The sequence below is a fragment of the Microchirus variegatus genome, assembly GCF_963457635.1.
Source record: "Microchirus variegatus genome assembly, chromosome: 2".
NCBI lineage: Eukaryota > Metazoa > Chordata > Actinopteri > Pleuronectiformes > Soleidae > Microchirus > Microchirus variegatus.
In genome coordinates, this window is record NC_139803.1 from 38,959,580 (window position 1) to 38,987,485 (window position 27,906).

At 41.2% G+C, this 27,906-nt stretch overlaps 1 protein-coding gene across 3 annotated transcripts; it reads left to right on the forward strand.

The window, feature by feature from the left end:
- The first annotated feature begins 147 nt into the window (after positions 1-147).
- tbc1d14 (TBC1 domain family, member 14) lies at positions 148-27,906 on the forward strand. Of its 3 annotated transcripts, none has more exons than XM_083903454.1 (13): positions 148-521; positions 6,881-7,004; positions 18,879-19,003; positions 20,291-20,373; positions 20,499-20,616; positions 21,387-21,493; positions 23,182-23,262; positions 23,385-23,473; positions 23,868-23,939; positions 25,026-25,154; positions 25,759-25,868; positions 27,471-27,729; positions 27,816-27,906. In XM_083903454.1, exons 1-13 carry the CDS (start codon positions 226-228, stop codon positions 27,870-27,872), a joined length of 1,650 nt encoding a protein of 549 aa, XP_083759580.1. In that variant the 5' UTR covers positions 148-225; the 3' UTR covers positions 27,873-27,906. The 3 variants fall into 3 exon arrangements, with proteins under 3 accessions (XP_083759580.1, XP_083759579.1, XP_083759581.1); XM_083903453.1 differs by having other exon boundaries at positions 23,400-23,473; XM_083903455.1 differs by lacking the exons at positions 148-521; positions 6,881-7,004 and adding an exon at positions 11,331-11,412 and having other exon boundaries at positions 23,400-23,473.

Genomic DNA, 27,906 nt, shown 5'->3' on the forward strand with positions numbered 1-27,906 from the left:
ACGTCCCAGGACTCCGGTATCCCCACTCTGGAGATTAATCCTCCGGAGCCCATCGTCCACAGCCACCAACTCCCAGGCACCAGCCATGACACTCCCGCCACTTTACCCTTGGACAATGATACCTCAAACGAGAACATGGTCCACAAATCGTCCACCTTCCCCCGCAGCGGCTACGACTCCATTCGCCTCTTCAGCCCCGGCCTCAGATTGACCGCCGCCCCGGGGATGATGAGTGCCGCCGGCGGCGGGGGTTTGAACCGCAGCGACGACATCTCGGTGTGCAGCGTGTCCAGCATGAGCACCGAGCTGTCCGTCTCCAACGAAGACATCTTGGACTTCACCGTCACGTCCGACTCCAGCGCCATCGTCACCCTGGAGACGGACGACAGCGGCAACGCTCACTTCTCGGACGTGACGCTGTCGTCGTCTCCCGTACGCTCGTATCTGGACTCGGAGTTCCCGCAGCAGAATGAAGACGTCCGGCAGAAGAAACCTGGACCTCTAGCAAGCTTATTCAGCAGGTACGTTCATGTGACTCAGAATGTGTTTGTAACAGACATATATATAAGTATAAGTGTCTAGTTTGGTCAGTAGGGGGCCGATCAAGTGGGAAAAAAGTCCAAGTTTTTAAAGAAAAAGACATTGAAATAACAGTATTTATCATAACATTTCACATAATTTTCAAATAAAAGTGTTAGTTTTGGTATGGAACAATAAGTAGTTTAAAATATTAACATATTTATGATGCAAAATTAATCTTGAGTCATAAAAAAACCAAAAAACATACAGAAATAACTGATAACGTCATAAATATTAAGTGGCAGGCCATGTGAAATTGATTGATATAGACCTCCGCTCTATTGTCATATTAGCACACACACAAATGTATGTATTTAATGCATCTAAGTAGCAATGGCACTTGATTTAAACCCCAATTTCTTCTCTTATAAACTGTATATATAATTGTTTAATGTATGTTTATAACAAATAATAGCAAATTTAAGTTGAAATTGCCATTTTTGTTAGCATTGGGATGCTAAAACCCATTGCACAGGCTTTAGTCTTGTGTATTTTGGTCTCTTAAATTGTTGTTTTGACTGTTTTATATATTTTTGCCCTCCAGGACAGGGTTTTTGTGGAAAAAAAGACAAAAAGAATACACACACATTCAATATTTCAGTTTCATGAGACACAACAGCACGGAAAGCACCCGTGTCCTCATGGATGTTTTGCTGCTGCTGCTTTGACTCAATGACACTCACCGATCAGGAACCACCAGGGACAAAAGGCAAAACAATGATAGTACAATAACAGTAATGATAATAAAACATTTAATTGAGAGGCTCCTTTCAGAGCTCAAAGTTAAAGTTAATTAAAAACAGAGGAAAACAGATGGGTAATTTATAAACAACAAAATATGAGTGTGTTTTAAATGAACAGCCTTTCTTTTTTGCATGCCCAACAGCCGGAAAATTTAATAGAGTTTGCACTAAATGCAAATACAGTACTGAAAGTCTTCAGAATGATGTGAAAGTGTCACGTGACTTGGTTCCATTGTGGTGCTCCAGAGGGCTGATTAGGTTAGTCAGCCTCAGCGACAGTCTAATTATCGACGTACTCTCTGCTCCGTTTGTTGTCGTAGTCTTTACAGAAGCAGGTGTTGCTCTTACTCAACGTTGTTTCGCATGCTGACTGATTAGCCAAGACATCATCCTGTCTCTTCCCACCCACCGCCTCTCTCTTAAACTAAGTACAGCTTGCCCAGAAGGAGACCTTTGTGTCCTCAGCTCACCGTGACGCGTCGTTTAAGTTGGTTTAAAAACAGCCGCAGTAACAGCTCAGGTCTTCCTAACTACATAAGAAATACTAGAATTGAAAGAATTAGAAGGAAAACGCATAATTCCAAACATTAAAAGCACTTTTCTTCATTATTTATAAATATGTTTTGATATATATTTGGTTACCATACATGCTAGTAGGCTTAAGCCCAATGTATACTCCTGAGTAAAGTGCTCTACGTCGGTTACGAAGACCCCCCTACGTTGCTGGAGAGCCTGTCGGAGAGCTTCTCCGTTCTCCCCGGCTGCACGAAATATTTTCTAAGTGTCCGTCACTCCATCAAGGGACAACGGAGACGGCAAGAGCTGCAATTTGTCCTCAGAACAGGCCGAGACGACGCTGCTCTGTGCCGGCCACTGAGCGCACCGAGCGTCCACAGTGGCGGAGCTGATCACCGCCGACAACATCGCTGCCAAACTATAAATACGTCATATCTTAATACACACAGCACGTTTAGACTAAATGGCCAATTTCTCGCCTCGAATGATCTTAAAACTGCATTACGGTCTTTCTCTCGGACACCATTGCGTAGCGACCCCTACTGATTGGGTGGAAAATTGCAGTGCGTATCCGGCACCACGACGGAGAACTATGAAGGCTCGAGGGGTCTCCGTGGTTACGCAGTTGGATAATCGCATTACGCAGTTGTAGAAGTACACTGTGGCCTTTAGGTTGGAAACAAATTGGGCTCAAATCATGTTGAAAGTCTTACTTCCCTCTTCTCTGTTTGTCTGACTGAGGTGCGGTTACAGTCCTTCACAACTCGACAGGTCAGCCTATTGATCTTCTTGAACAAACAAAGGAGCGAAACGATCTGACGGTCCTTCATCGTCACTTTCTGTTCCTTTAGCAGTGATGTGAGGAATTAATTAACCGTTATTATTTGTGAATTGGTCCCGAACGAGGTTCCGTATTTCCCTCAAATGAGTAATGAGGATTTGAAAGCTCAGACAGACTCACTCCTGCTGTGTTGTTTAATGACATTTTGGGCTGCGTGTGATTTAGAAAATGTTTTTTTTTCCTGAAGGTTTAAAGAAAGACACCACAGTGCCAGTTAAAACCTGTAATTAAACATGTGGAATGTAGCTTTCACAGACCTCTGCAAAAGAAAGAAAATCAATAAAAACACAATTTGGAACAGTGATTTTATTATAAAATTCATTCATGTCGAGTGAAACGAGCAGGTCTAAGCTTGACCTACCTTCCTTAGTAGCTTGTTTCTCCAGCTTTGACAAACAAAACCGTCTTACAGAGTCATTGGCATCTTCCAATGAGGTCCACATGCCACTAAATCCTACTCTATACTGTATAAATCTATCTATAGGAGGTGCAAAATATGCTTTGTTTCTCACAGATCTGCATAAATATCACACCTTAATCATTTTAAATGTGTTTTATCAAATGAAAATGAGAATAATAATATTGTTATATAGATATTTATTCAAAACAGGAGCAGAGAAGGCTTTTTATTTTTCTAACGAAGCACTTTTGGTTTTCAACAATTGATTCCGCTGTGATTCTCCATCTCAATGTGTGTGACAGGTCATGTGTGTCGTCGCAGTGCTTTGTGCGTGACCTCCCCCTTTCTTCTTCTTCTTCTCCTCCTCCTCCTCCCCCTCTGCAGTTATCTCCCTCTCACACTCCTCTGTTTTCATGCCTCCCTTCCTCCCTCCTCCTCCCTCCTCCTCCTCCTCACATGGAGAAGTTAGTTACTCATTCCCTCAGTGCTCTCCAGATTCTCTCGCTCTCAGCTGGGTGTGTGCACCGGGAGCAGCAGTTTCTTCACGTCTCACGCTGGTTGTGATTTTGTCGAGTGAACTTTAACTTCATCGGGAGTTTTATTTATTTATTTATTTATTTATTTAAATGTCACTTCTTTAAAAGTGCACCGCTCTATTTTGTGTTGGATCTCTGTGGGTTTGGTGGAGACGACGCAGCGGGATGGCAACACCATCGCTTCTGTTGTACATTGACAGGTAGGACAACAGAAACAGGATTTGTGTACACGTGTATATACACATATATATATATGTTATTTGTCAGCACGTTCATTTGCATAGTTTTGTTTTCTTGTGGTTGAACACTGTGGCGTTTGTGCCTTGTTGGCCGACAGTTAGAAATAGAATCCCGCACACATTTTAATGACGAAGAAGAAGAAGAAAAATCTGTTTTCCTCTACTAGCTTATACAGGCTTTCTTTCTTTCTGCCGGGTGAAGCGTCTAATCACCTTAATTACACGCTAGAGTACAGTGAAGTCCTACAGATCCTTTGGTGACTCGACCGCTATAACCAGTGCGGTGTAAAGCTTTCACGTGAAACTTTACCAAGAAGCATCTCCGACAGTCATATTTCTGACAATAAACGCTTCTAAATGTGTGTTATTCTGCTGTTTAAAGGTGGCAGTCACCTGGCCTCTGCACTTCAAACTGTGCTGCATAGTTTTATGGTAGGAGTTATTCGAGTTCAACCCTCCCTGCAGCTCTAAGCTCACTCACAGTTGACTTATTCCACCCTGAGTTTGTGTGATGATATGAGGCGTGAGTCAATATTTGATCCATCACTGTTGCAGGATACAAATGAGCACCTTTTTTTAGTTGAATTGAGTTCATGTAGTTGAATGAATGAATGAATGAATGAATGAATACTTCCTGAGCTGAGTGTGGAAGTTGTTTTTTATTGCCAGTGGAAATGGTACTTTGACTTTTTTTTACCCCAACTGTGTCTCGTGGTCGACGCAGATGGAATTTGCCCAGTTGCAGTAAAGAACGCTCAGTGCGGTCACAACAGATTATGCTTAGAATTATCATTTTATAGACAACTGTGAGTTGGGATTATTAATGGTAACGTTTTTCCTCACAAGAGGGAAATAGTTTGGCACATTTTTTAAATGTGGGTGTGGTTGCCCGGCTAAAAAAGATGCCCTGTGCCTGAATCATGAATGTACTAGGAAAAGACAAAAGAACCAACAAAGGCCTCAGTGTTATTGTTTTACGGTGGCTTAGCATCTTTGACGCAATCGTTCACATGACCAGAATTGATTAAATTAACTATATTAGGATCAGGGTCATGTTTTAAAAATGAAGGATCAAGTTTATTCCCGATTCTTAAGCCCGAATCACACTGGACGCCCGTCATGTTTTTAATTTTGATGCCCGTAATAACAGATTAGAGCGGTGATTCCCCAACTTGCCCGTTTACTACCATTCAAAAGTTTGGGCTCACTTAGAAATGTCCTTATTTTTGATTATGAATGAATGTCTGGTTTTTAATGGAATTTGTACATAGGTGTATAGAGGCCCATTTCCAGTGTTCTAATGGTACATTGTATTTGCTAATGGCGTTTGAAGGCTATTGGATGATTAGAAAACCCTTGAAAACCCTTGTGCAATGATGTTAGCACAGCTGAAAACTGTTTTTCTGGTTAAAAATCATTAATTCTAATCTTGTAAATGTCTTGACTATATTTTCTATTCATTTTGCAACTCTTTTGATGAATAAAAGTGTGACTTTTAATTTAAAACACAACAAAATGTGTATAGGTGACCCCAAACTTTTGAACGCTGGTGTACGTCCAAGACAAACCAAGGTCCTTAAACCAGAAATCCCTGTCCACACACTCACTTAAGATGTTTATATGAGACATTTATATGCCAAAAAAGCCCAGCAATTTTAAGTTTTTTATCCTATTCTCTCAGTGTATATGGACAAAAACTGTCCTCTGCACTCTTAGTAATAAGGGTTCCAAAAGTGTCCTTCTACAAGGGCTGAGGTTCTACCTGGAACCATTTGCTTCTGAAAAACTCATTCCAGAAGAAAGGGTTTTTCAAGGGTTCTTGGTAAAACTAATGGTTCCAGTAAGAACCATTTTTATCCAGAGAACCCTTTAAAACCCCTTTCCTGAATAAAGGGTTTTAAAAGAGTTCTTGGTGGAACCTTTATAAAAAGGTTCTACCTGGAGCCAAAAAGGGTTCTCCTATGAGGACAAGCCGAAGAACCTTATATGGTTCTACTTAGCACTTTAATTAATAAGAGTGTGCTTCCATAAAGTCAAAAATCCAAGTAAATAAATGGATTTAATGTGATTGGGATTTACTAAATTGAATATGCACAAAAATAACTTTCACAACCTCAGAGCAGACAACGTTCTGCACGGCCTCCCCATGAGATCTCTGGTACCATGGGATTAGAGTATTCACACTTTTTTTGAGAGTTTCACACGTGTCATGTCGGGTTCCTGGCAGATATGGTGCAGAGAAAAGATCAGTTGATAAGTTATTTTGACATTGTACCAACAACACGGAGTATAAGACACACAGCGAGTGTGAAAACACAAACACATGAGTGAGACGCCACAGTAGTAGTCACTATAGTGTGAACCGGGCCTGTGAGTGTAGCCTCCAGCGTGTGCAGCTGTATCTACTCGGCGTCCTGTCATCACAGGTCATGGTGTGCAGCTGTCGGCAGGTTAAAGGTTAAACTGATCAAACAGAAACAACTGTTTTCACTGGGTTTTTGTTGACGTGTGAGCTCAGAAAAATCAGAATATTGTGACGGATATTATTTATTCATCACATGAGTGGCTCGCTCCCCCTCAGATCAGAACTGTATCCAAAGACGAGAAGCAGGACGTGGCCTCTTTGATGAATCTGCCTGCTGTTACTTTAGCTTTGCTTTGCTTGATCTGGTCTGCTCTGCTCTGCTCACAGCGAGGCTCTTTTCAGGCTTTTAATTAAAGCTCCCCCGCTGACGGCTCTGTGATACCGCCGCACTGACGGAGTAATGAAAAAGGAGTCGCTGGCTGACATCAGCGGTGGTTGCCCTGCTGAAAAGCCTCCATTTGCATGTGGTATTTAAACACCGGGGGCAGGTGGATGGAAGACAAACACGGCATTTGTGTGTGTCGCTGTCTTCCAGGAAAGCTGATTTATTTTGTGCAGAACTGATCGTGTAATGATTTCTCTCATCCTTCAAGCATCTATGACGGCTGATTATAGTTGTTTAGACTGTTTTAATGACCTGGCGTCTCTCTCTGTCTCTCAGGAGCCTGTTTGCCAGGAGGGTGAAGGACAGTTGGCCGGTGGAGCAGAGGGACCCGGGCTGGAAGCTGTTCGGGAAAGTTCCTCCACGGGAAGTTCCCATCAAGGACCCGAAGAAGATACAGAAGGTACGACTTTGAAAATGGAAATTGTTCACGTTATTCTTGCTGAGTTTTGTTTTAGTTTTGTATAAGAAGAAAATCATACCATACTGTGCTTTTGCTTTGAAAATGGAATCGGATATCTTGTTTTACATTTTCATATTCGTACACACAAAACCCTTGGACGTGATATGTGACCCTTTATTCTTTTACGATTAGACATTCGTTATCACCTGTAATCAGTTGGTGCTCTGCTCTGTCTCTACCTCAATCACACCTTTCACCACAACCGGTCGAGGCAGATGGCTATACAAATAGAATAGCATTGAATTGAATTATATCAAACTGGGATGAAAGAAAAACAAAGAAATTTACAGACATTGAAGTAAAAAATGGATAAAACAAGAAAATAATAATATTGTATAACATGAAACAGGAAAAAGTATGATCTAATCTACTAAGCGAGCTTAGCTGTATGACTGACGGTTAAATTTCTGTACTAAAATTGCATAGGAAATGGAATATTGTAATCCCTGTGATGCCTAAAACACAAACTTGATTGATCAAACATTTGTTTTACTCATTCCTTACTTTACAAACAACACCCAATTTAAATCTCTCACACAAGTGGGCGTCAATTAGCCTGCGATTGGACAAATCACTGGGTCAAATAACACCACAAAACAACAGGGATGAAGTAAGGAATAGAGCATTCGTTTGTCAGTTTACTAAAAAATCAGCTACGGTTCACTTTGAAGCCTTTTATCCTATAAAATCATATAATGTGTGTGAAATGAATGAAAGAGCAGCTAAAAACATGCTGTTGCTTTCATAGCACCACCTGAGGCTCTGCTCTGTGCTATTCTGTCTTCTACTGTGGATATTTGTCACGTGGGCCAACAATAGCTTGGTTTGTTTTACCGTGTTTGCTCACTTTTATGTGTATTTTGTTGGGGAAGGGGGGGGGGGCACGGCCTTTCCTGTCTGTGAGCTGAAGAGTGTTGTTTCCTGCAAACAGCTGATCCAACTATCGACTTATCGTGTGTCCTTTATTTCTACAAAGTCAAATATAGGAGATGTACAACAGCAACATAATTCTTATTTTGACTTAATTACGTATTCATAGACTCGTTACTCCTTGATTCATGTTGACAGTTTTCACCGGATTCTTCCTCGTTGGCTCGGAAACACAGTCTGTGTCAAACCTCGTCGTCCTTGAAACGGATCTCCCACACGGGGCCTATGAAATATGTTTATGTGGTTCTGGAAGAGCCTGTGTCAGCCGTGGTTTATGTTTCCGCTGAATTGTACAGCTACACATTACGAGTGCGTCCTAAAAACAGCTGTGAGAGCTCTGTGACTCATTTTTTAGGTAATAACCGTCTTCTATTTAAGACACAATTGACTTTTTTAAGTGTTTTCTTTTTGCATTACAGCAACAAACTTTATATCTTAAGTCTTAAGTCTCATATTTGATGTAACATGTAGAGCTTAAACATCAACATGATTAACACAAGATTTCTGATTGTTTTAGCTTCTGAAATGTGAATTTTTGCTTTGTTTATTTGCTCCGTAAAACAAAGAAATCATTAAAAACTGAATGATTTTGGTTTGTGGACAAAACGAGACATTGGAGAACATTTTCTGACATTTTATGGACCAAATGATTAATCGATTAATCATGAAAATAGTCTTCAGATTAATCGATTATGGAAATAATTGTTAGTTGCAGCTCTAGTAACATCTAGAAACTAATATTCATGAGTAGAGCTGCAATTCACGATTATTTCCGACATCGCTTAATCTGTCGATTATTTTCTCGATCAATCGATTAATCGATTAATCGTTTGGTTCATTAAATGTTAAAATACGTCGATCAGACTTGTCTTGTTTCTTGACTTGTCTTGTCTTGTTTTTCTCCACAAACCAAAATGATTCAGTTTTAATGAATTCTTTATGTGGAGCAAAGAAACAAAGAAAATATTCCCATTTAAGAAACTAAAACGATCATAAATCTTGTTTTAATCATGAAAAAAGCTTCACACCGATTAATCGATTATCAAAATAGTTGACGATTAATTTAGCAATCGATTATTAAACGATTGATTGCTTCAGCTCTCGTCAGAGGCCTTTAAAAAACAATATTAAACCTGGAAAAGTTACATTATGTATCTATTATTAGTAGCATGTTATGCTTTAAGCTATATTATGTGTGATTTCTGTGCTAAAATATCTCATATGTATATTTTTTGGTTTAGTTTACTTGTATAAACCAATATGTTTTCAACATTGTTTAAAAATTGGCACAAATAACACACTTTTAAATGCTTTAAATGGACACAACGACTTTAAAAAAATAGTCTGTTGTAACTGCATACAATCAGTTGTGTACTTGCGCACCTGAAACACAATGCGCCACGTATGTGACATTAAGAACCTACGGCTATTTTTAGACGCGCAAACAGTCAAACAATGTGTTTTAATAATGTTGACCCGGCTAATGATTGATGTGAGGAATGATTGTTACACAGATGCAGACCACAAAAAAGTGGTTGTATTCTAATCACACCTGCCTAACTCAGCTACTTGATAATAAACTGCCTTTCTGCCCATTTTCTCAATAGAATTCTGCGAACTAAGTGCTCCACCGTTTTTATTTCTCTTGAATAATAGAAACCTGATGACAACTGTGAACCTTGCACTTGAATTCCACTCAGAAACATGTGTTCGTATCAACCAGCAAACCCGGAAAAAATCAAAACGTCAAGGTCGTCTGGAGCACTTTGTCAGCAGGCCGGACAGCCAGCTGGTGACTGACCGTGTAATTTCACAGTCCCATTCTGACGGCAAAGTATAAAGTGACTCCTGTGCAATTAAAAAAAAAAAGAAAAAAAAGAAGCACCGCTGTTCCCTACTGGCAAAATAAACCAAAAGAACAAGAGGACAGCGTGTAATTAGAGCTCGGGCAAAGCCTGTAATTGTTCTTCCTTTTACCCCCTTTGCTGACGTGAAGGAAGTGGCCCTTTGTTCGCTGCACTCTGTGCTGCTGAATGTCCTCGTTTTAGACCATTAACGCGTCACGTGTTTGGTGTAAATTGCTGGGACGGAATGAAACGGGGGCTGAGTTTGATGCACAGATCAACAGGAGGAGCGCTAAGATCCAGAATCATTTGCGACAAAAAACTATTTCGACTCGTTCTGTTCTGGTTTGAAAGTGGATCCTCAGTGTCTGAATTTGCCGTCTCTGTCGCTGACAGGTGCACACAATAACACACATAAACTGCAGTGCAGTACGCTCATGTCATTATACACACCCACGTAAGTTTAATATCCTCCTTCGGTCTCATTTGTGGTTGTAACCTCATCCCGGACCTCGGGACTCTCAGGTTATCAAGGATTGGCTTTCAAGCTTTTGTTACTTAACTCTTGTGTGTTTGTGTAATGCTTTATTATTAACTGAGGTTATTGTTCAGCTGCTGCTGCTGCTGCTGCTGCTGCTATGGAATATACCTCTTCCTCTTGGTTTTAAATGAAAAGTGGCTTCCTTGAATTGTTTCCTGCTGAAGACGCTTGCTACTATTGTGATTTGTTTCACTCGCTGAATTTAGAATTCAACAATATTCCCATTGGGAGTTGGCCAGACGCCTACCTACACATGCAAACCATATGCACACGTGTGCACAGGTGACCTGGAACTACTCAACACCTGCTCCATTTTAGTTCCTGCACTGGAAACTGCAGTTAAATATAACCTTACAAATAAGATTTAGCTTTCTTATGACCTTTTTTTTGACTAGCTCCTCTTCATTGGCCATGATTGAGAGACTTTATCTTGGTCCTTGGGTAATTATGTAATGGAGGACATTGTTAAGTGTATGAAAATTGCACAACCAGTGCCTCAAACTACACATAAATGTATTTACAAATCTCTCCGGGACTGTGCCAGCAGCTGCAGATCATCGTTAAGTCCTGACTGGATTAAGGAGAGCCGAGTGGCTGAAACCCCCAATCCATTGTTCTGCTGTTGATTAGAAAGCCTGGCAGGACACTGACGGAGCACAGAGATCCTTCAGCACAGTGCTGACACGCACACACACACACACACACTCTCAGGAGCAGTATTGACAGAAGTGATGCAGAGCCGCTCAGTGTAGCATCACCGCTAAGAGACAGAGAGAGAGAGAGAGAGAGAGAGTGGAGGAGGGGTGAAGGAGTATCATGCTGCTACAGCATCCTTTCCAATGCGGGGTGTGTCCCTCTATCGGCAGCTCGACTGTCCCTCTGGCCTCCTTTTAACACTTCCTGGGTGTCTGGTTGCCAGGAGTGAGCCCTTGGGGGGGCGCAGGAGCAGCAGCGGTGATGCTAGGTTAGGGTTTTGGAATCAAAAACCCCCACCGGAGGACTGAGCCGTGTGTAAGGAACCGCAGCGTTCATGGTGAGTGAGCGGTGGTGGTGGTGACCCACTGTTTCTCTCTCTCTCTCTCTCCCTGTTTCTCCTTGTCTGGCTGGAATCAGAGGGCATCTGTAGTCAGAGCGTGAAAGGAGAAGGCAGCAGAGGGATGAGGACGGCTCGGGTTTCACACAATAGCCTCTTTCAGCTCGTGCTCTCACGGCGGTCGTAGATGGGGAGCCGGGGTCTGGATTGTCTAAGTCGCTGTGAAATGTCCGGTTCTGTCTGTGTGTCAGTTGGACTGACGATGCATCTTCGCCGCATGTAACTCGACCTATAATCCTGCAAGTTGGTACAAGGAAAAGCGCGTGCGGCGGTTAAAGACGACCCTGGCTCTCTGCTAGTTTGACTTAGACTGCGATTTCTGGGAAGAGACGCAAAGCTCATTTGACAGCTGAATTGGCAGAACTTGGTGTTTACCTCTGCTTTCCAGGACAAACTAAGAGCTCTGGATTATAGCTGTGTGCTTTTACTATGTACTTGTGATGGTTGCTGTTGTGTGTGTGGGAGGAAAAATCTGTGTTAGAAACATATATAATCATATCATCAATATAATATTAGATCTGCCGTTACTGGTTTCTATTAATAAACCGAAAAGATAACAGTTTTGACTGATTTATGCTCGGTGGATTTGATTGACGGTGAAGTAAATCAAAGTAAGGGTCAGTAAAAATGCAACCGATGCATCCTGCACCTGCCCTCTCGACCAAGCTCTGCCTCCGAAACGCAGAAACACCGAATTTTAGCTCATTTTTCTCTGCCGTTGTCACACGACTTCGATGCTAATTTGGTGTAATCGTCTCAGCGTCGTATAAAGACTCCAGTCATCCAGTGGTTTCATTGCCACAACCGATTTATTGTTTGTAATTCTTGATATTTGTGACAAATCAAAAAAGAGAAAAGACAATAAGTAGCTGGAAGACGTGTATCTTTGGTAAAAGTTGACGACTGTGATGAAAACATAGTGGAATTTGGAGCTGGAATTAACAAATAATGAAGCTGTCTGCAACGTCGTTTGTAAAACACAAAACTAAACTAATGCTACTACTATTAAATGGTTTTACATCACACTCTCTCATCACAATCTCTTTCCTTTGGCACTTTGCTTTTAATGCGCCTTTTTGCATTTATGTCACGCATCTATGATGTACCAGGCAAACTTGTTAATGGTAATTAAAGCTATATGTTGGCTGTAACATCTTATTTAGCTAAAGGAAATTCGACTTTTTTACTCGTGCAAATCCTGCTTGTCGAGATTACTTTTCTTTTTAGGCAAGAAAATAAGAATAATTTACCAATCAAAAAGCTTTTTTTAATTCTTTTATTGGACCAATTGTCTTTTGAAATTGTGCAGGGACAGCATCCCACTGCGACCTTTTATCACACTGCTTAAATTATAAGGAACGCCAACGGCGCTCTACTGAGGGTATAATGTGACGTCAACTATCTAAAGAAAGCATCAATGGGGCAGATTTATTGTCACCTTCCTACGGTCTACTTACAACCTTTTCCTTCGTTGTAAATCATCACATGAGGTGAGGTTAGGGCCACATTAGCTTTGATTCTGCACCAGGAAAACGGCTCGACATTCTTGTGTGATGAGTTTGAACCCAGAGAGCTCTTACGGCACTACCAGGAAATCTGAGAACTTTACAGAAAGCCCAGTGTGACAAAGCAGGGTTGCTGTGGCAGCAGGTTATCACGGCACGTTATGGACGTAGCTGCTATTACTGCTTAAAGCTACTAGAATAGGTTAGAAGAACAGGAGTGGTTCCATACCATTGTTGAATCTCAGCGAAACAAATGACACGCAGCCAATACGTGCAGTTTTTTTTTGTTGACATTCAATTGTCTCTGCTGTCGGATAACCAGATTTTCCAGTTTGTGCTTTCCCTGAAGTGTAACCTTATTATGGACATGAAGCACGGAGGAGCCAGCAGGTCAGTTACAGGGATACAGCGCAGAGTCCTGTGATACGATCAGTCGTACAGTTGTACGAGGGGAGGTTCGTTTCCAGCAAACACAGTCTCACATATCAGGTTTGATTAAAAACGGTATCAAAACGGGATTCTATTGTGGTGAGATGCTCCAAATGTTACGACGGTGAACATTTCATTATCACTGAATATGATATATGATATGAATATCATATACGTTTGATGGCGAATGAACGACATTTGAGGAAACTGGACTTAAGCCACAGGAGATTTAATTTAAGGCAGATATTATATCGTATATATAGCATATTGCAGTAATTAGTATTGTTTTATCACCATATACACTGTATATATGTCTTAAATATTTAATTAACAGGGTGTAAAAGTGGGGGAAAAACAAGATGAACTCTGCTGCAGACGTAATAAGGAAAAGTCACAGAGCCAAAAACAGATTTTCACATTGTTACCTAACTGTCTACTCAGTGCTGATTCACCAGTTGTACGAGTTGTTGAGTGGCAGAGGAATGTCCACTTCTTTTCTCAGACCTATACTGGATTATATCGTCGGTGTCGTCTCACTGGGTTTTGCAGTCATTTCTTAATCCTCACATTCTTTTTGATACTCAATTCCTCTCACATCCCTGCCTTACAGACGCACACAAATTGTGTCAAAATACAAAGTCGCACACATCTCGTCTTGTGTTTCCCGAGCCGACACGAAAGTGCTTCCAGTCTGTCGACCTCATTCTCCTCTGTCCTCTGCAGTGACAGTCATGCATCAGTTCCCAGGATACGAAACTGTGGCTTCCTTTTCTTCATCGTTACTGCCACTGTCACTGTTTAGGGAACACATATTCACCATTAACTAGGTGTTTAATAACATCAATACAATACAATCCAATATCTATGACCACAGGGAGGCAGCAGTAGCAAGAATTCAGTTATCCGACCGTCTGAAGTGACGAGGTTCCTTGAATGCATCTCGTTCACTGCTCCTCTAAACTCAACACGCAGAAGACCGTTCATTACTTTTAGTGGCTCTCATGCACTAGAGTTTGACGTTTGTATTCGTTGGATTGGAGAGAATTTCAAAGTCTGTCTCAAAGATTTGATTTGAGCACAAACAAATATGGTAGTATTTTCCAGATAATCCCATCGAATACTGTAAAAGCAGTTTCGCTTGAAAAGGCGGATTCTACATAACCTTATCCTACTTCTATTACGACATGAATTAAGATTTTTCGGACATAAAGTGTTAATACGTGCTTAATGATTACTAATAAAGGGCTAGTATGCTACTTATGTGCATGTTAAGGCCACATTATACTTCTCCGACTGCGTATGCGTTATCCGTCTGCGTCACCACGGAGACGCCTTGAGCATTTATACTTCTGCGTCGTGGTGACGGACACTCGCTGCAATTGCCCGCCCGATCAGTAGGGGTCGCTGCGCAAGGTTGTTGTGCTTCTGGCTACAGTGAGCAATGGCGTCCGAGAAAGAAAGAGAGAGAAAGACTGTTGTTGTTGAAACAGTGGCCGTTTCTCACTTTTCTGTGTCACGGAACGCAGTTTTAAGATAATTTGAGGCGAGAAATTGGCCATTTAGAGTCTAAACATGTGCTGTGTGTGTTAAGATATGACGTATTTATAGTTCGGCAGCGGCGTTATCGGCGGGGATCAGCTCCGCCTCTGTCAGGACGCCCGGAGCGCACTGAGAGCCGGCACAGAGCAGCTTAGCTCGGCCTGTCCTGAGGACCAATCGCAGCTCTTGCCGTCTCCGTAGTCCCTTGACGGAGTGACGGACACTTAAAAAATATTCCGTGCACCCGGAGACGACGCAGAGGCTCTTCGACAGGTTCTGCGTCGACGCAGAGGACTCTGCGTAGCTACGCAGAGCACTTTACGCAGGAGTATAAATTGGGCTTTAGTAATCACCTAGTTAATGGTCTAATTTAAACTGTTATCACCTAGCACAGAAGCATGTTGAGAAACCATATTTTTGCTTTATATTTATCAACCTAACTTGCCTTTATTTAGTTTAAGAATCAGATAAACATGGAGATAAGTAATTAAGACTAAGATTTATTCCAGCTGAGCACTTGTTTTTTATCATTGTTGTCGTCTTAATCCTTGAACTTTTCACCTCTTCAGCATTCAGTTTCAGTCCTGACAACAACACATGTGCAATAAAAGAGAGCTCTGGAAAAGCACCGGAAACTTAGATCAGTGCATCTCTTGTTTATCAGTGTGAATGAAAGGGTTAAGTTGTGGGCTGTAAAAAACCAAAACAAAACAGTGATTTAACTTGAAAGGTCTGAGCAGTTGGGTTCAAATTCTCGCTATGAGTAATTCCTTTAAGGTTGTACGTGTCTAAAAATATTTAGCTCAAGTGACTTCTCTGCTGCTTTTGTACTCGCCGATGATTTCTTCTTCAAAGTCTTGGGTCGGGGACAGGAAATGTTGCAGGAGCAGACCATAAACTCAATGTAAACACTGTATGTTCTGCACTGCAAACACTGCACTATTTGACAACCCCTCTTTGAAGCCGAGTTAAAAAAAAGGCCTTGTCATTAGTCTCATGAATATGTAGTCAATAATGTGGACGTTAAGGAAGAAGCTTGAGTGTTGTAAACCAAAGAAAACCAAGACGGGGGGGAATGTAAAAGTCAGAAAATGAAAGATAAAATAGGGATTAGAGCTCACGAGAGTGGTGACTCACTCTTTGTGTAGCACTCCCACAGCTCGGTGCACTCGTACCTATGAATCACCTCCATTCTCCAGCGCCTGGAAAAAACAATTTATCAAGCACTGAAACATCCAGCAGCTCCACATCGTCTCATCTTTTCCTTCCACGAACCACTGCGCTCATTTTTTCCTCCTCTGTCTTCTGAGTGAACTGCCTGTCCTTAAACGTGGCCGTCGTGACTGTGACTTTGCGTCCAGGAAGCCATTAATATGCCTGTATTTACATAGTTGATTTAAGTAGCAACCGATGGTGTCATCACCCCTAAGAATTTACCGTTTTGAATGTTTTGGGCCATACTTTATCGTCTGTTTTCCTCTAAATAGAACATAATTTACAAAATTGACATGGCGTGCTATAGAACAGGACTTGAAGTAAGTGTTTGCGCTCATTAGAGCTGAAACAATTAATCGATTGACTAAATTAATTGTCAACTATTTTGATAATCAGTTTGAAGCTTTATGATTTCTGATCGTTTTAGCTTCTTAAATGTGAATAATTTCTGTGTTTCTTTGCTCCACATAACTAAGAAATCATTAAAACTGAATCATTTTTGTTTGTGGACAAAACAGGACGTTCGAGAACATCGTCATTTCCAGGTTTGACGAACGCTGATCAACGTTTTTGAACATTTTATGGACCAAACGATTATCGAGAAAATCATCTACAGATTGATACGAAAATAATCGTCAGTTGCAGCTCTAGAGATGATTAAAACCCATAGGAAAATGTTTATTGATGTTGTAAATCAAGTGATTTTCCCATAGACTTCCATCCGATTTTTCTGCAACCAGCAGTCGCCCCCTGGTGGTTATTCCAAAAGACGACGTATATGTGGTCTACGTTTCTTTTTTCCCCTCTGCTTTATCTCGTGACATTTTTAATCCTCTTGTAAAGCAACTCAGTTAATGTCGCTTGCTTTTTTAAATAAAAGTCACCGCCGTCGCACGTCGTAATTTACGCTAGCTGTTATGCCTCGGACTTTCTTCCCTTTCCTTCCTGCCGTTGGACTGTAATGTCTTTTCCCCTCATCAAGCACAAAAAAAGTCAGTGCAATTCAATTATCTTTGTTTGTCCCTCGGGGGCTCGCTGGAGACCAGACAGCATCACAAAGACACATAAATAACATGTGCTGCATCACTCACAGACAGTAACACACACACACAGAGGAATAGATTTTCCTGGCTGTATTGTCGTCCTGTGCTGATCAATGTGAACGTCCCTATGGCAGCGCAGTGTTAAGCTGATTGCTTGCAGGCCTCAGCGTGCATTATTAACTAGCTCGACGCACGCTGGAGGACATTTTGGACACGCGGCGAGGCGTGTGTGCGTACGCGGGAGTGTGAGCGATCGTGTTGCACTTGCTCCATTTACACTCGCCGTCTAATGAACCTTCTAAGACCGTGCGGCGTCTTCTTCCTTCGACTATTACACACACGTAACCTTAAAGAGAGACATTTATATTTCAGTTTGTTAAATTAGGTCAGCACATACACTACCGTCCAACAGAAATGTCCTTATTTTTGAAGGAAAAGCACTTTTTTTTCAATGAATATTACATCAAATTAATCAGAATACACTCTGCAAACGTCTGGTTTTTAAGGGAATATGTACATAGGTGTATAGAGGCCCATTTCCAGTGTTCTCATGGTACATTGTGTTTCTAATCGCGTTAGAAGGCTATTGGATGATTAGAAAACCCTTGTGCAACAGCTGAAAACAATTTTCCTGATTTTCTGACGAAAGCGCAAAATTATTATTTTGAATAAAAATCATTATTTCTAATCTTGTTCTTTTCATTTTGATGGATAAACGTGTGACTTTTAATGGGAAAAATTGTATAGGTGACCCCAAACTTTTGAACGGTAGTGTATTAATAGAAACGCATCAGTGCACGGTAAATATGCTGCAGTTAGCGCCTGTGGCAGGTAGGCGCTAACTGCAGGTAGCCATAAACCAAATGATTACACGGGACGTCATGAACGTGTGCAGACACACACTCAAATAGCAGAGCTTCCTACAATACACACAGTAAACATGCATAATAAGCTCAAAGATCGTGGGCAGGCAGTCATCAAATTATGATAATATGAGTACATCTATTTATCGATTAGTTTTTATATCAAAGTTTTTATAAGTTGTGTGTTTTTGTTCGAATTTCTCTCTCTTTTTTTGACTCCCCCCTTGAGGAAAACATAGCTGTTTTTTAACCCTATGGAGCTCAGTCAGCTGATAGTCAGCCTTGTGCACTGTGGCCTTTGCTGTAACACATTTACTGTCACATGACCTCCCTCCCCTCTCTCTTAAGGCCAGTGTCGCACACACACACTCATTAGACACCAGCTGATAAATGCTCAGGTGCCATAAGAACATTGTCACAAGGTTGTCAAGCACCCTCCCTCCTCCTCCTTCTTACTTCTTCTCATATTCTCCACCTCATGTGTTATTTCCACTTAACAGTCTACACTTGATGTCGTGAGTGCGTCGTCTGAGTCACAAAACGTATTCTAAAACATATCCAACCCTGTGGTTTGTGGTCATTTTGACCGTCTCTTTTTGCTTTAAAACCACAGTTTCAATGTCTATATCTGTCAAATATGACACTCTTTGTGTGCCTGTTTCAAAGTAAAAGCCCCCTGCTCATGTTCTGGTTCCCTGAATCCATTCATTTGAAGGCTTTTATTGGCAAATTTTAAAGGCAAACCACGTGTTAAGAGGTTTCCTTGTAGCATTGTTTAAAACGTTTATTTGTGTTATTTTTTTTGCTCTCAGGAATATGAAACAAAGAGTGGAAGAGCTGGACCTGGCAACCCGACGTCTCCCAGGCAGAGTGTGAGGAAAAACCTGGACTTTGAGCCTCTCTCCACCACCGCACTTATACTGGAGGACAGGCCTGCGTATGTAAACACACGCACACATGCATATACTCTCTTGGTGCCAGTGTAGTTTACGCATTAGAAAATAAAACAATGAGTCTATGTCACTCCTTCCTTATCGTTCCCTCTTCACCAGCTTCTACACTGGTGTCCTCTGTTTGTCTCGCACAGTAACGGAGACACGCTGCTGAAAGTTTAATGTCTCTTCCCTCTCAGCCAGGGCTCCATTACCTTGTCTTTTGTGGGTTATGCATTTTTACAAAAACATAAAAACGTCTCCTCTTTCATTCAGCAGCAGTTCTGCTCTGTCACTTCTGGAGGGAAAGACTGTGGATAAAAAAAACAACAGTGGTGTCATTTAGCCAGACTTCCTGTGTTTGTAGGAAGTTGAATTTAACACCATGATAAGTAAAAACTGTGAGCCTCAGCTGCTGCATGCCACATAATACTGTATTTTCCCTTTGTTAGTGTCTCCCCCTACTGGTAACTGTCATTTTTAGAAGTGCATGTGCTGAATGTTATCGGTTTAGTTATGGTTTTTGTATAAGCTGATTCAGCATGTTAAAGCAGAAAACCAGCACAATAATAGTATAGAATGTGAAATATGAGCTTATAAAGGACATCATTTACAGACTAAAAATAACACTAATTAAAACATAAAATAAAACACATTAAAAAAGTAAAGAATACATAAAATTCTACATTTTGCCTGTAGAAGGTCAAGAGAATAAAATAGTGAAAGCAAAACTTATAAGACTTATGCAGTCGTCATTAAACTGAGCAATCGGTTTTAACAACATAATGACGAGTTTAAACCAAAAATGGTGTCTGGAGTTTCCTCCACCTTTTCAAGCAAAACTGCTTTTTCAATTTTCAATGGAATTGTCCAGCAAATATTTCCATATTTGTTTGTGCTCAAATAACTGTTAGTGCTCCAATCAAATCTTTCAATTATGTTTCTACATCAGAGGAAAATTCTCTGAAATTCAAAGAATACAAACGACAGCGTGTTGAGTTTAGAGGAGCAGCGAACGAGATGCGTTCAAGGAACATCGTCACGTCTACAAACGCACATATTCGGATAACTGAATGCTTGCTACTGCTGCCTCCCTGTTGTCATAGATACAATGCAAATTAGGTAGTTGGAAAGTACTATACCGTACTGTAATGGACAAATAATCAAATATTCATGTGCATCATCCCTCCCACAAATACAAGCAAGTCACTAGAACAAAATGAGGGAAAGCTCCTGTCATTTTCATGTATATCTTTACCTCTTAACATGCATAATGCAATTGTATGTTACAGTAATCTGCCTGCCAAGCCAGCTGAGGAGGCACAGAAGCACAGACAGCAGTATGAAGAGATGGTGGCCCAGGCCAAGAAGAGAGGTGAGGTCACGACAGAAGCAGAATCAGGAACCCGAATAGATGAAACCCTGGAATCTATTCTCCTCTACTTGGTCCCCTCTGTGTTGTTATATCTGACCACTTGTCTTCATCCTTCCTCTCTACAGAGCTGAAGGAGGCTCAGAAGAGGAGGAAGCAGCTGGAGGATCGGTGTAAGCTCGAGGAGAGCATCGGCTCGGCCGCGCAGACCTGGAACCAGGAGATCCTCCCCAACTGGAGCACATTGTGAGCACAAGACACTACATTTTTACTCTATAAACTCCATGAAGAAACCCCTCATCATGTGATGTCACATCGACACCACCTAGTGGACGAAATTGGTACTATTTGCCAAGTTTTGAAATTACTTCTATGCTCGATGACAGCTCTAACTCGAACATAATACAGTGATAAACCCATAAGTAGCTTCAGAAAAGGTTTTTAAACATCTATAACCTTATAACATGTTGATAAAACATTGTTTTTTTATATATCTGCACCACATTAAAGCAGCACACTGTGCTAATATATAATAGAAATCATAACATAGTCACTTTAAATCTCATCCATGACATGACTGTCACTGACACCGTATCGTGACGTGACATTATAATAATTTACGAGATTATAATAGACGACAAAACGTGTTGTACAAGTGTAACAGCCTCATGCTCATACCAACATGTTGGTTTAAGATCAATCACACGCTGACTTTTGGTGTCGTCACAGTTTAAAATAGTTAGACTTTGTTATTAAAATATTACCACTCCTACCGTGGGGGTGTGAGACCTTGAACTAAGATTAGAACTTGCTTTACAAACAAAAACAGGTCTCTGTTGAATAAAGCTTGACTCACGAATGATAGTGTGTGCTACACAACAGCTGCTTGAATCAATACAGCCCTGCCCTGGTTGTTTTATTTTAATCTGGTAATTGTTAAAGCCACAACAAAATAAAATGGGAGTATAACTTGGTATAAAAGTAAACATGAATATATTTCTCCGCACACTCCGCAGGTGCACGTCCCGACGAGTGCGAGACCTGTGGTGGCAGGGCATCCCTCCCAGTGTCCGAGGCAAAGTGTGGAGCCTGGCTGTGGGGAACGACCTCAACATCACTCATGGTACGAGTGCGGCGGTGAAAATGTGCACGAGAACAGAGAGAGAGAGAGAGAGAGAATGAGAATATATGGTGCTTGATGTGGTGGCTGCTGGGTACTGATTTGGCACCAGTTTGTCTCTGATTGGGCGACATCGACTTCAGCACTGTTGGATTTGTTGTTTTAGCACTGCGATAATTGCCATTCGGTACATTTTTTTCTCAATTACATAAAAAAATATGTGAAACACGTATTAAGTAACAATAGCTCGACCCTGGCTCTGTCAAACCTGGAGTTAAACCCTAATTAATATTACTGGTAAAACCTGTTTGCTCTCAAATATCCGCTATAAAAAAGGTCTATTACAACAGATTTATTCAAGACAAACAGCACTTGAGCATCACATGCACATGTCAAATCCTTCCAATCTAAACAGAAGAAGGAAAAGCGGTGATCCAGTGATTCTTAAATAATAATAAAAAAAACAGCGCGCAAGCTGTGTGTGTGTGACAGTGTGCTCTTCAGCATACGCTGGCCTATTTGCAGATTTAACTTGCTGAGGTGGCCCACTGTGGGTTTTTTTTTTGCCACTCAGCCTTTCAAATGGGAGCATATTTCTAATCATTATCACCCTTCACACACACACACACTCTCTTCATACGACGTCAGCTGTTCTCTTGTGAACGCTAGGTGCTAATTCTGGGGGCTTCATTCACGTCAATAGCTGCCAAATGAAAAGAAGTAGGATGTACTGTATATGTGCGTATATATGTGTGTGAGTGTATATTTTTAAATGATATATGTGTGTGTGTGTGTATATGTATAAATTATATATATATGTGTGTGTATATGTGTGTGTGTGTGTGTGTGTATATATGTATATATATTTGTCTGTGTAAAAATATACATATACTATATATACACGTATATATGTATATGTTTGTATATGCGTATATATATATATATGTATATATATATATACACACACACAAACCTATATATATATATATTTGCATACATATAGAGAGAGAATGACAGGCAAAAAGTTCACAGGAAATGGTAAATTTGAATACCAGGAGCACAATTCATGAGAAACAGGCTTTGTGAGATACTTGAGATATTGCGTGACAACACAAATAGCTGTGCTTTCTTCTGCATTTTTTACTCGCAGAATGTAACCGATTGGATAATAACAGCTGTCAATCACACTGGTGTCCACTCTAAATGGGAGCATCGTTTACTAAATCAACATCATGCTCCTATGGTAAAGACCTTAAATGATTGTTGACCATTGTTGTTTTTTGCCAGCATTATTGCCCCCCCCTGGTGGCTTTTTAGAAGACTATGTCCACTTTTATTACACATTCTACATCTGGAAAACAGCATAAGCCACTGTGCAGGTGTTCCTAATAAAGCAGCTCAGTAGCTGCTGTGTTGCATCTCCACAGCATCTTAATCAGCCAGTGAAGGCCACACCAGTGCAGAGCTCATTATTTCCACTGAGCGTCTCATGGCTGAAGGGCAGCCACAGGTCGCAGCCCACGCCGGGACATTCAGTCGACTTCAGCAAAAAAACAAAAACAAATAGCGTTTACTGCAGCAGAATAAGTAGACGCTGAGTCCTTCACCTGAAGTGGTTCCTCCGCTCGGCCTCTTTAGCCTCTGTCTTCTCTCAATGATCGTACTGTGGTGCTGTTAACGTCTCCCTGCAGAGCTCTACAACATCTGTCTGGCTCGGGCGAAAGAGAAGTGGAGGAACACGGCGGCTCCGTCCACGGAGGTCGAACCTGAAGGTAGAGATCTCTTCTTTTTTTCTCTCTCTCTCTCTCTCTCACTCATTTTGGGGTCTTTTACTTTAGTCGCACATTTTTTGTTCGGGGTGTTTATCAACGGTGCTGCCACGTCTTACTGTCAGACGCTGCTTCTGCAGATAGAGAGTCGAGCCTGGAGCTGATCAAGCTGGACATCTCCAGGACCTTCCCCCAGCTGTGCATCTTCCAGAAGGTCAGTGAGAAGACACACGTTTTGTCTTGGTTGATAATAATGATGATTTCTTATGCTGACTTCCTGTCCCTTGCCGTACAGCCTCCACTACACTAGGTGGCAATATGCGGCTATTTGAGCTTGTTAGCATTCAATTTTCTTCTTCTGAGTTCTTTTATTTCTGGGTTAAAAACAGACATTACACAACATTAGGCCAACAAATTAGATTTAGTACAATCCCAGACTACTTATAGTCATACTAACACAATAATCTAACATCATGTAAACATCCTGATAACCCAAAACTTCCCTCTAAACTTAAAACTCAAGTAAGATACAGCAAAGATCAGGATGATATTACTTTTTAGCCCCCCGTTTGTTCCTTTGTCTTCACTTTGTCTATGTTCATCTTCAGGGCGGGCCCTATCACGACGTGCTGCACAGCATTCTGGGAGCGTACACTTGTTACCGGCCGGACGTCGGTTACGTAAGTCTCAGCCGCACACAAACGCAAACAATACATCCTGTTACACTTAGTACTCGTATTTAATGGTCTATAATTTGTCATTTGGTAATTTCTTGGTTCTGGGTAAATAATCCGTACAGTTCAGTGTGAAGTAGTCGTATCATTTAAATGACATAATATCAACCTGACATCTCCCCACGCATCGCCCATGATTCTTCTGCTCTTAAATAACTAAAGTGTGATTGTGGTGGAGATGAGTGAGAGTCTACCAGATCAGAGAGGGGGGGCTCTGTTGCGTGGGAGGTGTGAAAAGACAATGTTATGGTCCACAGTTAGTGGGACTCTATGAGGACATTTGACAGCAGAACCTTCCTGTTTAGATCCATGCAGCTTAAACTCTGAATTTTCACTTTAAGCTGCACCTTCTAAAAACTAGAAATTTTAAAAAAGTCCATGACGGTGTTTTTCCTTTGCATTTTAGAGTGTGCTTGTGTTTGTGTAGATGCCGTGGTTTGACTTTCTGCTCCTCACCGCAGGCCCACATCTCTCTATACTCGTTTTTAAAAATGACTGTGACTTCCTGCGCTGACCCCAACTCATGAGCTGCTGCTAACCCATGTGCACATGCTGCTTTTACATTTTTGCACCCGTCTATCTTTGTCAGCGTTTCAGCTCCATCTGACATATCCACACGTATAAATGTACAATTTAAATTAAATCACGCAGAGTAGCTGCTTTAATGATGTTAATTTAAAGGAACAAAACAGGTTTTCAAGACATAGAAACAGTGTAATTACACATTAAATGTGTTATATGTAACATGTCTGCATTAAAATATCTAAAAATTGCTTGACTATAGTATATATTTTGTTAAATGGTCTTTAAATCTATAGAATCAATCAATATTTCTTCTATGAAACATCACACTAAGGAAGCCAGTTGGCTAGTTAGCCAGTTTGTTGTCATATCACATCTGATAAAAGGCATTGAAAATGTAATTAACAACACAGGAATTGTCAGAATTTAGCTGTTCACGTATGTATAAGGTCACAGTTTGACCTTTTGTGACGCTGTGTTTTGTGTGTTTTGTGTGTTTTGTGTGTGTAGGTGCAGGGGATGTCGTTCATCGCAGCCGTGCTGATCCTGAACCTGGACACGGCGGACGCCTTCATAGCTTTTGCGAACCTGCTCAACAAACCGTGTCAGATGGCCTTCTTCAGAGTGGACCACAGCCTTGTCAGTACACACACACACACACACACACACACACACACACACACACACACACACACACACACACACGAGACAAATACCCATTTGCTGACCTACTATCTTATTTATGACATAGGACACTTGAGAGGAGAGTGAATATTCTCTCACTGCATCACAGCGCTCTGAAAACCGTAGTAGATTGAACAAAAACTTGCTGTATAATATGATTTAATGCATGATTCAATGTTCAATTACGGAAGGTATGGAAGTCACAATAGTAACATCTGTCAAAACAATGAAAAATCTGCTCCTCATAAATATGAAATTGTATTTTAATACAACATAATTATATTTTAATGCAATACTTGTTGGAAAAGTTGGTTGTTTTATCATTAATATTGATGTTTATATGACAAAACGGACGTAAATATCTAAAATATCACCTCTCGCCATTGTTACTGATTAATTTGTATTATTATTAGCTTATTATACAGCTGTAATGCTGTATGTCCGAATACACACAAGTGCTTGTACACTCTAATATTTGTCGGTCAGTGCTGTGTGGGTTTGTGTTTCTGTGGTTGTGTGAGAGGTGACACCCCCCCTCTCTCTTGTTTCTTCTCTGCAGATGTTGACATACTTTGCGACGTTTGAAGTTTTCTTCGAAGAAAATCTACCAAAGCTCTTTGCACATTTCAAGAAAAACAACTTGAGCCCTGATATTTATTTGATCGACTGGTGAGTCTCACTGAAAAGTACACAATTGTGTTTCCAATATCGCATTACATTACAATCTAATATCACACCTTTTGAATTTTACTTTCCGTGACTTAATTTCACACCTGTAACAGAGTCTATATGTAGCCATAATATACGAGTTGCATGCAGACTCGTGCCCTTTTGTTCCTACAGCCTGGTGGAAACTTGTTACGTGTTGTCATCTAGAAACACGACAACCTTTTGTCACATCGACTTTAAGTGTTCACTGTGTTTCTCAGAAAACTCTGGCTGATTGTGTGGGTGTCTGTTTCACTAATACCACTCACACCACAGTTGTCTTACTAAGGGAGAGGCCCGAGTAATATTTGGTTTTGTCATCTTTTCTCCTCAGTCAATAATTAAAGCTATGGTGTGTAATTTCTGAAACACTTTTACCTCGTTTTTAAAAGCCTTCTTTTAGTCTTCCAATGTGAAATTTGAAGGCTACATGCTCACGTAGCCTCTCCACAACACACTTTGGTTTGTTTCCATTACAATATAGTACCTCCTCAATGTGGGCGGAGTCAACACAGCTGCATGAAACTGCCGTCACTTTCTGTGTGTGTGACACACACACACACACAAACAAGTGACTTTTGAATTGTTAAGCAGTCATTTTCAGTGTAACTGAATCATTATAATCAATTAATTAATAAAGATTAGTTCAGTACTTCCTCCATAACCGGAGCACTGAATTAGCATAGAGCTACTATTGCTAATTGAAACACAAAATAACTGTTTGCGAGGCGTGCTGCGCTAGTGGAAAACAGGGTTTACAGACCTTAGCTTTAACACATTTTCTGGGGCTTATTCAACCAGGTTTTGATTTGCACATCTAAACCCTAAAAAGAGACTCACAAATTTCCAAAAAGTCTTGAAATATGGGATTGAAGTTTGGACGAGGGCGATGGAAAAGTGTCTGTATTGATAAAAAGTAGTGCTGGGCACGTTAACGGCGCGTGACGTCATGTTTACGCGACTCCCGACTCTCTAAAGTAACGCTAAACTTTGAAAAACAGAGGCACACATAATTGTTGCGCTACTCTTTTCTTTTACGCTAAAGGAGCTAGCGCAGCTAACGGAGCTAACTGGTAAACGGTGCCTTTACGTGACTCCCGACTCTCTAAAGTAACGCTAAACTTTTAACATGCACACATATGCTGGTTATTTTTAGCGATACTCTTTTCTTTTAATTAACAGCGCTAACGGCGCTAAAAGAGCTAGCGCAGCTAACGGAACTAACTGGTAAACGGTGCCTGGACTCTGGCTGCGGCACGTAAACATGACACCACGCGCTTATTTCCGGTCGGTCGTCATGGAAACGTGTCATGCGGTAATGTGCGTTAACGTTGACGCTGTTAGCGCGCTAACGTGCCAAGCACTAATAAAAAGGAACAGTTGATGGAAACTCATAAATTTGCATTTTTTGAGACAAATCTTTTTAAAAAGTTGTTTAAATTTCAATCTACATGTTGTTAAATGAATGTATGAAGTGTTTCTGTTTTGATCCAAACATGAACTTCAGTGACTGAACTGAAAGTCCCTGAACAACACAATTTCCCCCCATGCCCCCTACCCCAGGATCTTCACTCTGTACAGCAAGTCGCTGCCGTTGGACCTGGCGTGCCGGGTGTGGGACGTGTTCTGCCGAGACGGCGAGGAGTTCCTGTTCCGCACGGGGCTGGGCCTGCTCCGCCTCTACCAGGACGTGCTCACCAACATGGACTTCATTCACATGGCCCAGTTCCTCACGCGCCTGCCGGACCTCATCCCCCCCGAGCAGCTGTTCCAGCACATCGCCGCCGTTCACATGAACAGTCGCAACAGGAAGTGGGCACAGGTGGGGATGTTAAATTAAAAGCTGCGTGTTGTTCATCTTGATTAAAAGCCTTGTTTTTATTTTAACTTGACCTCCGTTCCTCTTAGGTTCTGCAAACATTACAGAAAGACCCAGAGCGAGGCAGCCCGGTGCTGAAGCGCTGAGCTGAGATCACCTCCTCCAGTTCCCCTCAGGAAA

Bases quoted from the DNA above. Each gene is read 5' to 3' on its own strand.
- tbc1d14 (XM_083903454.1), top strand. From the start codon at position 226: ATGATGAGTGCCGCCGGCGGCGGGGGTTTGAACCGCAGCGACGACATC. The intron at 7,005-18,878 runs GTACGACTTTGA...TTTTGCTCTCAG, and splicing joins ACCCGAAGAAGATACAGAAG to GAATATGAAACAAAGAGTGG. The intron at 23,474-23,867 runs GTCAGTGAGAAG...GTTCATCTTCAG, and splicing joins AGCTGTGCATCTTCCAGAAG to GGCGGGCCCTATCACGACGT.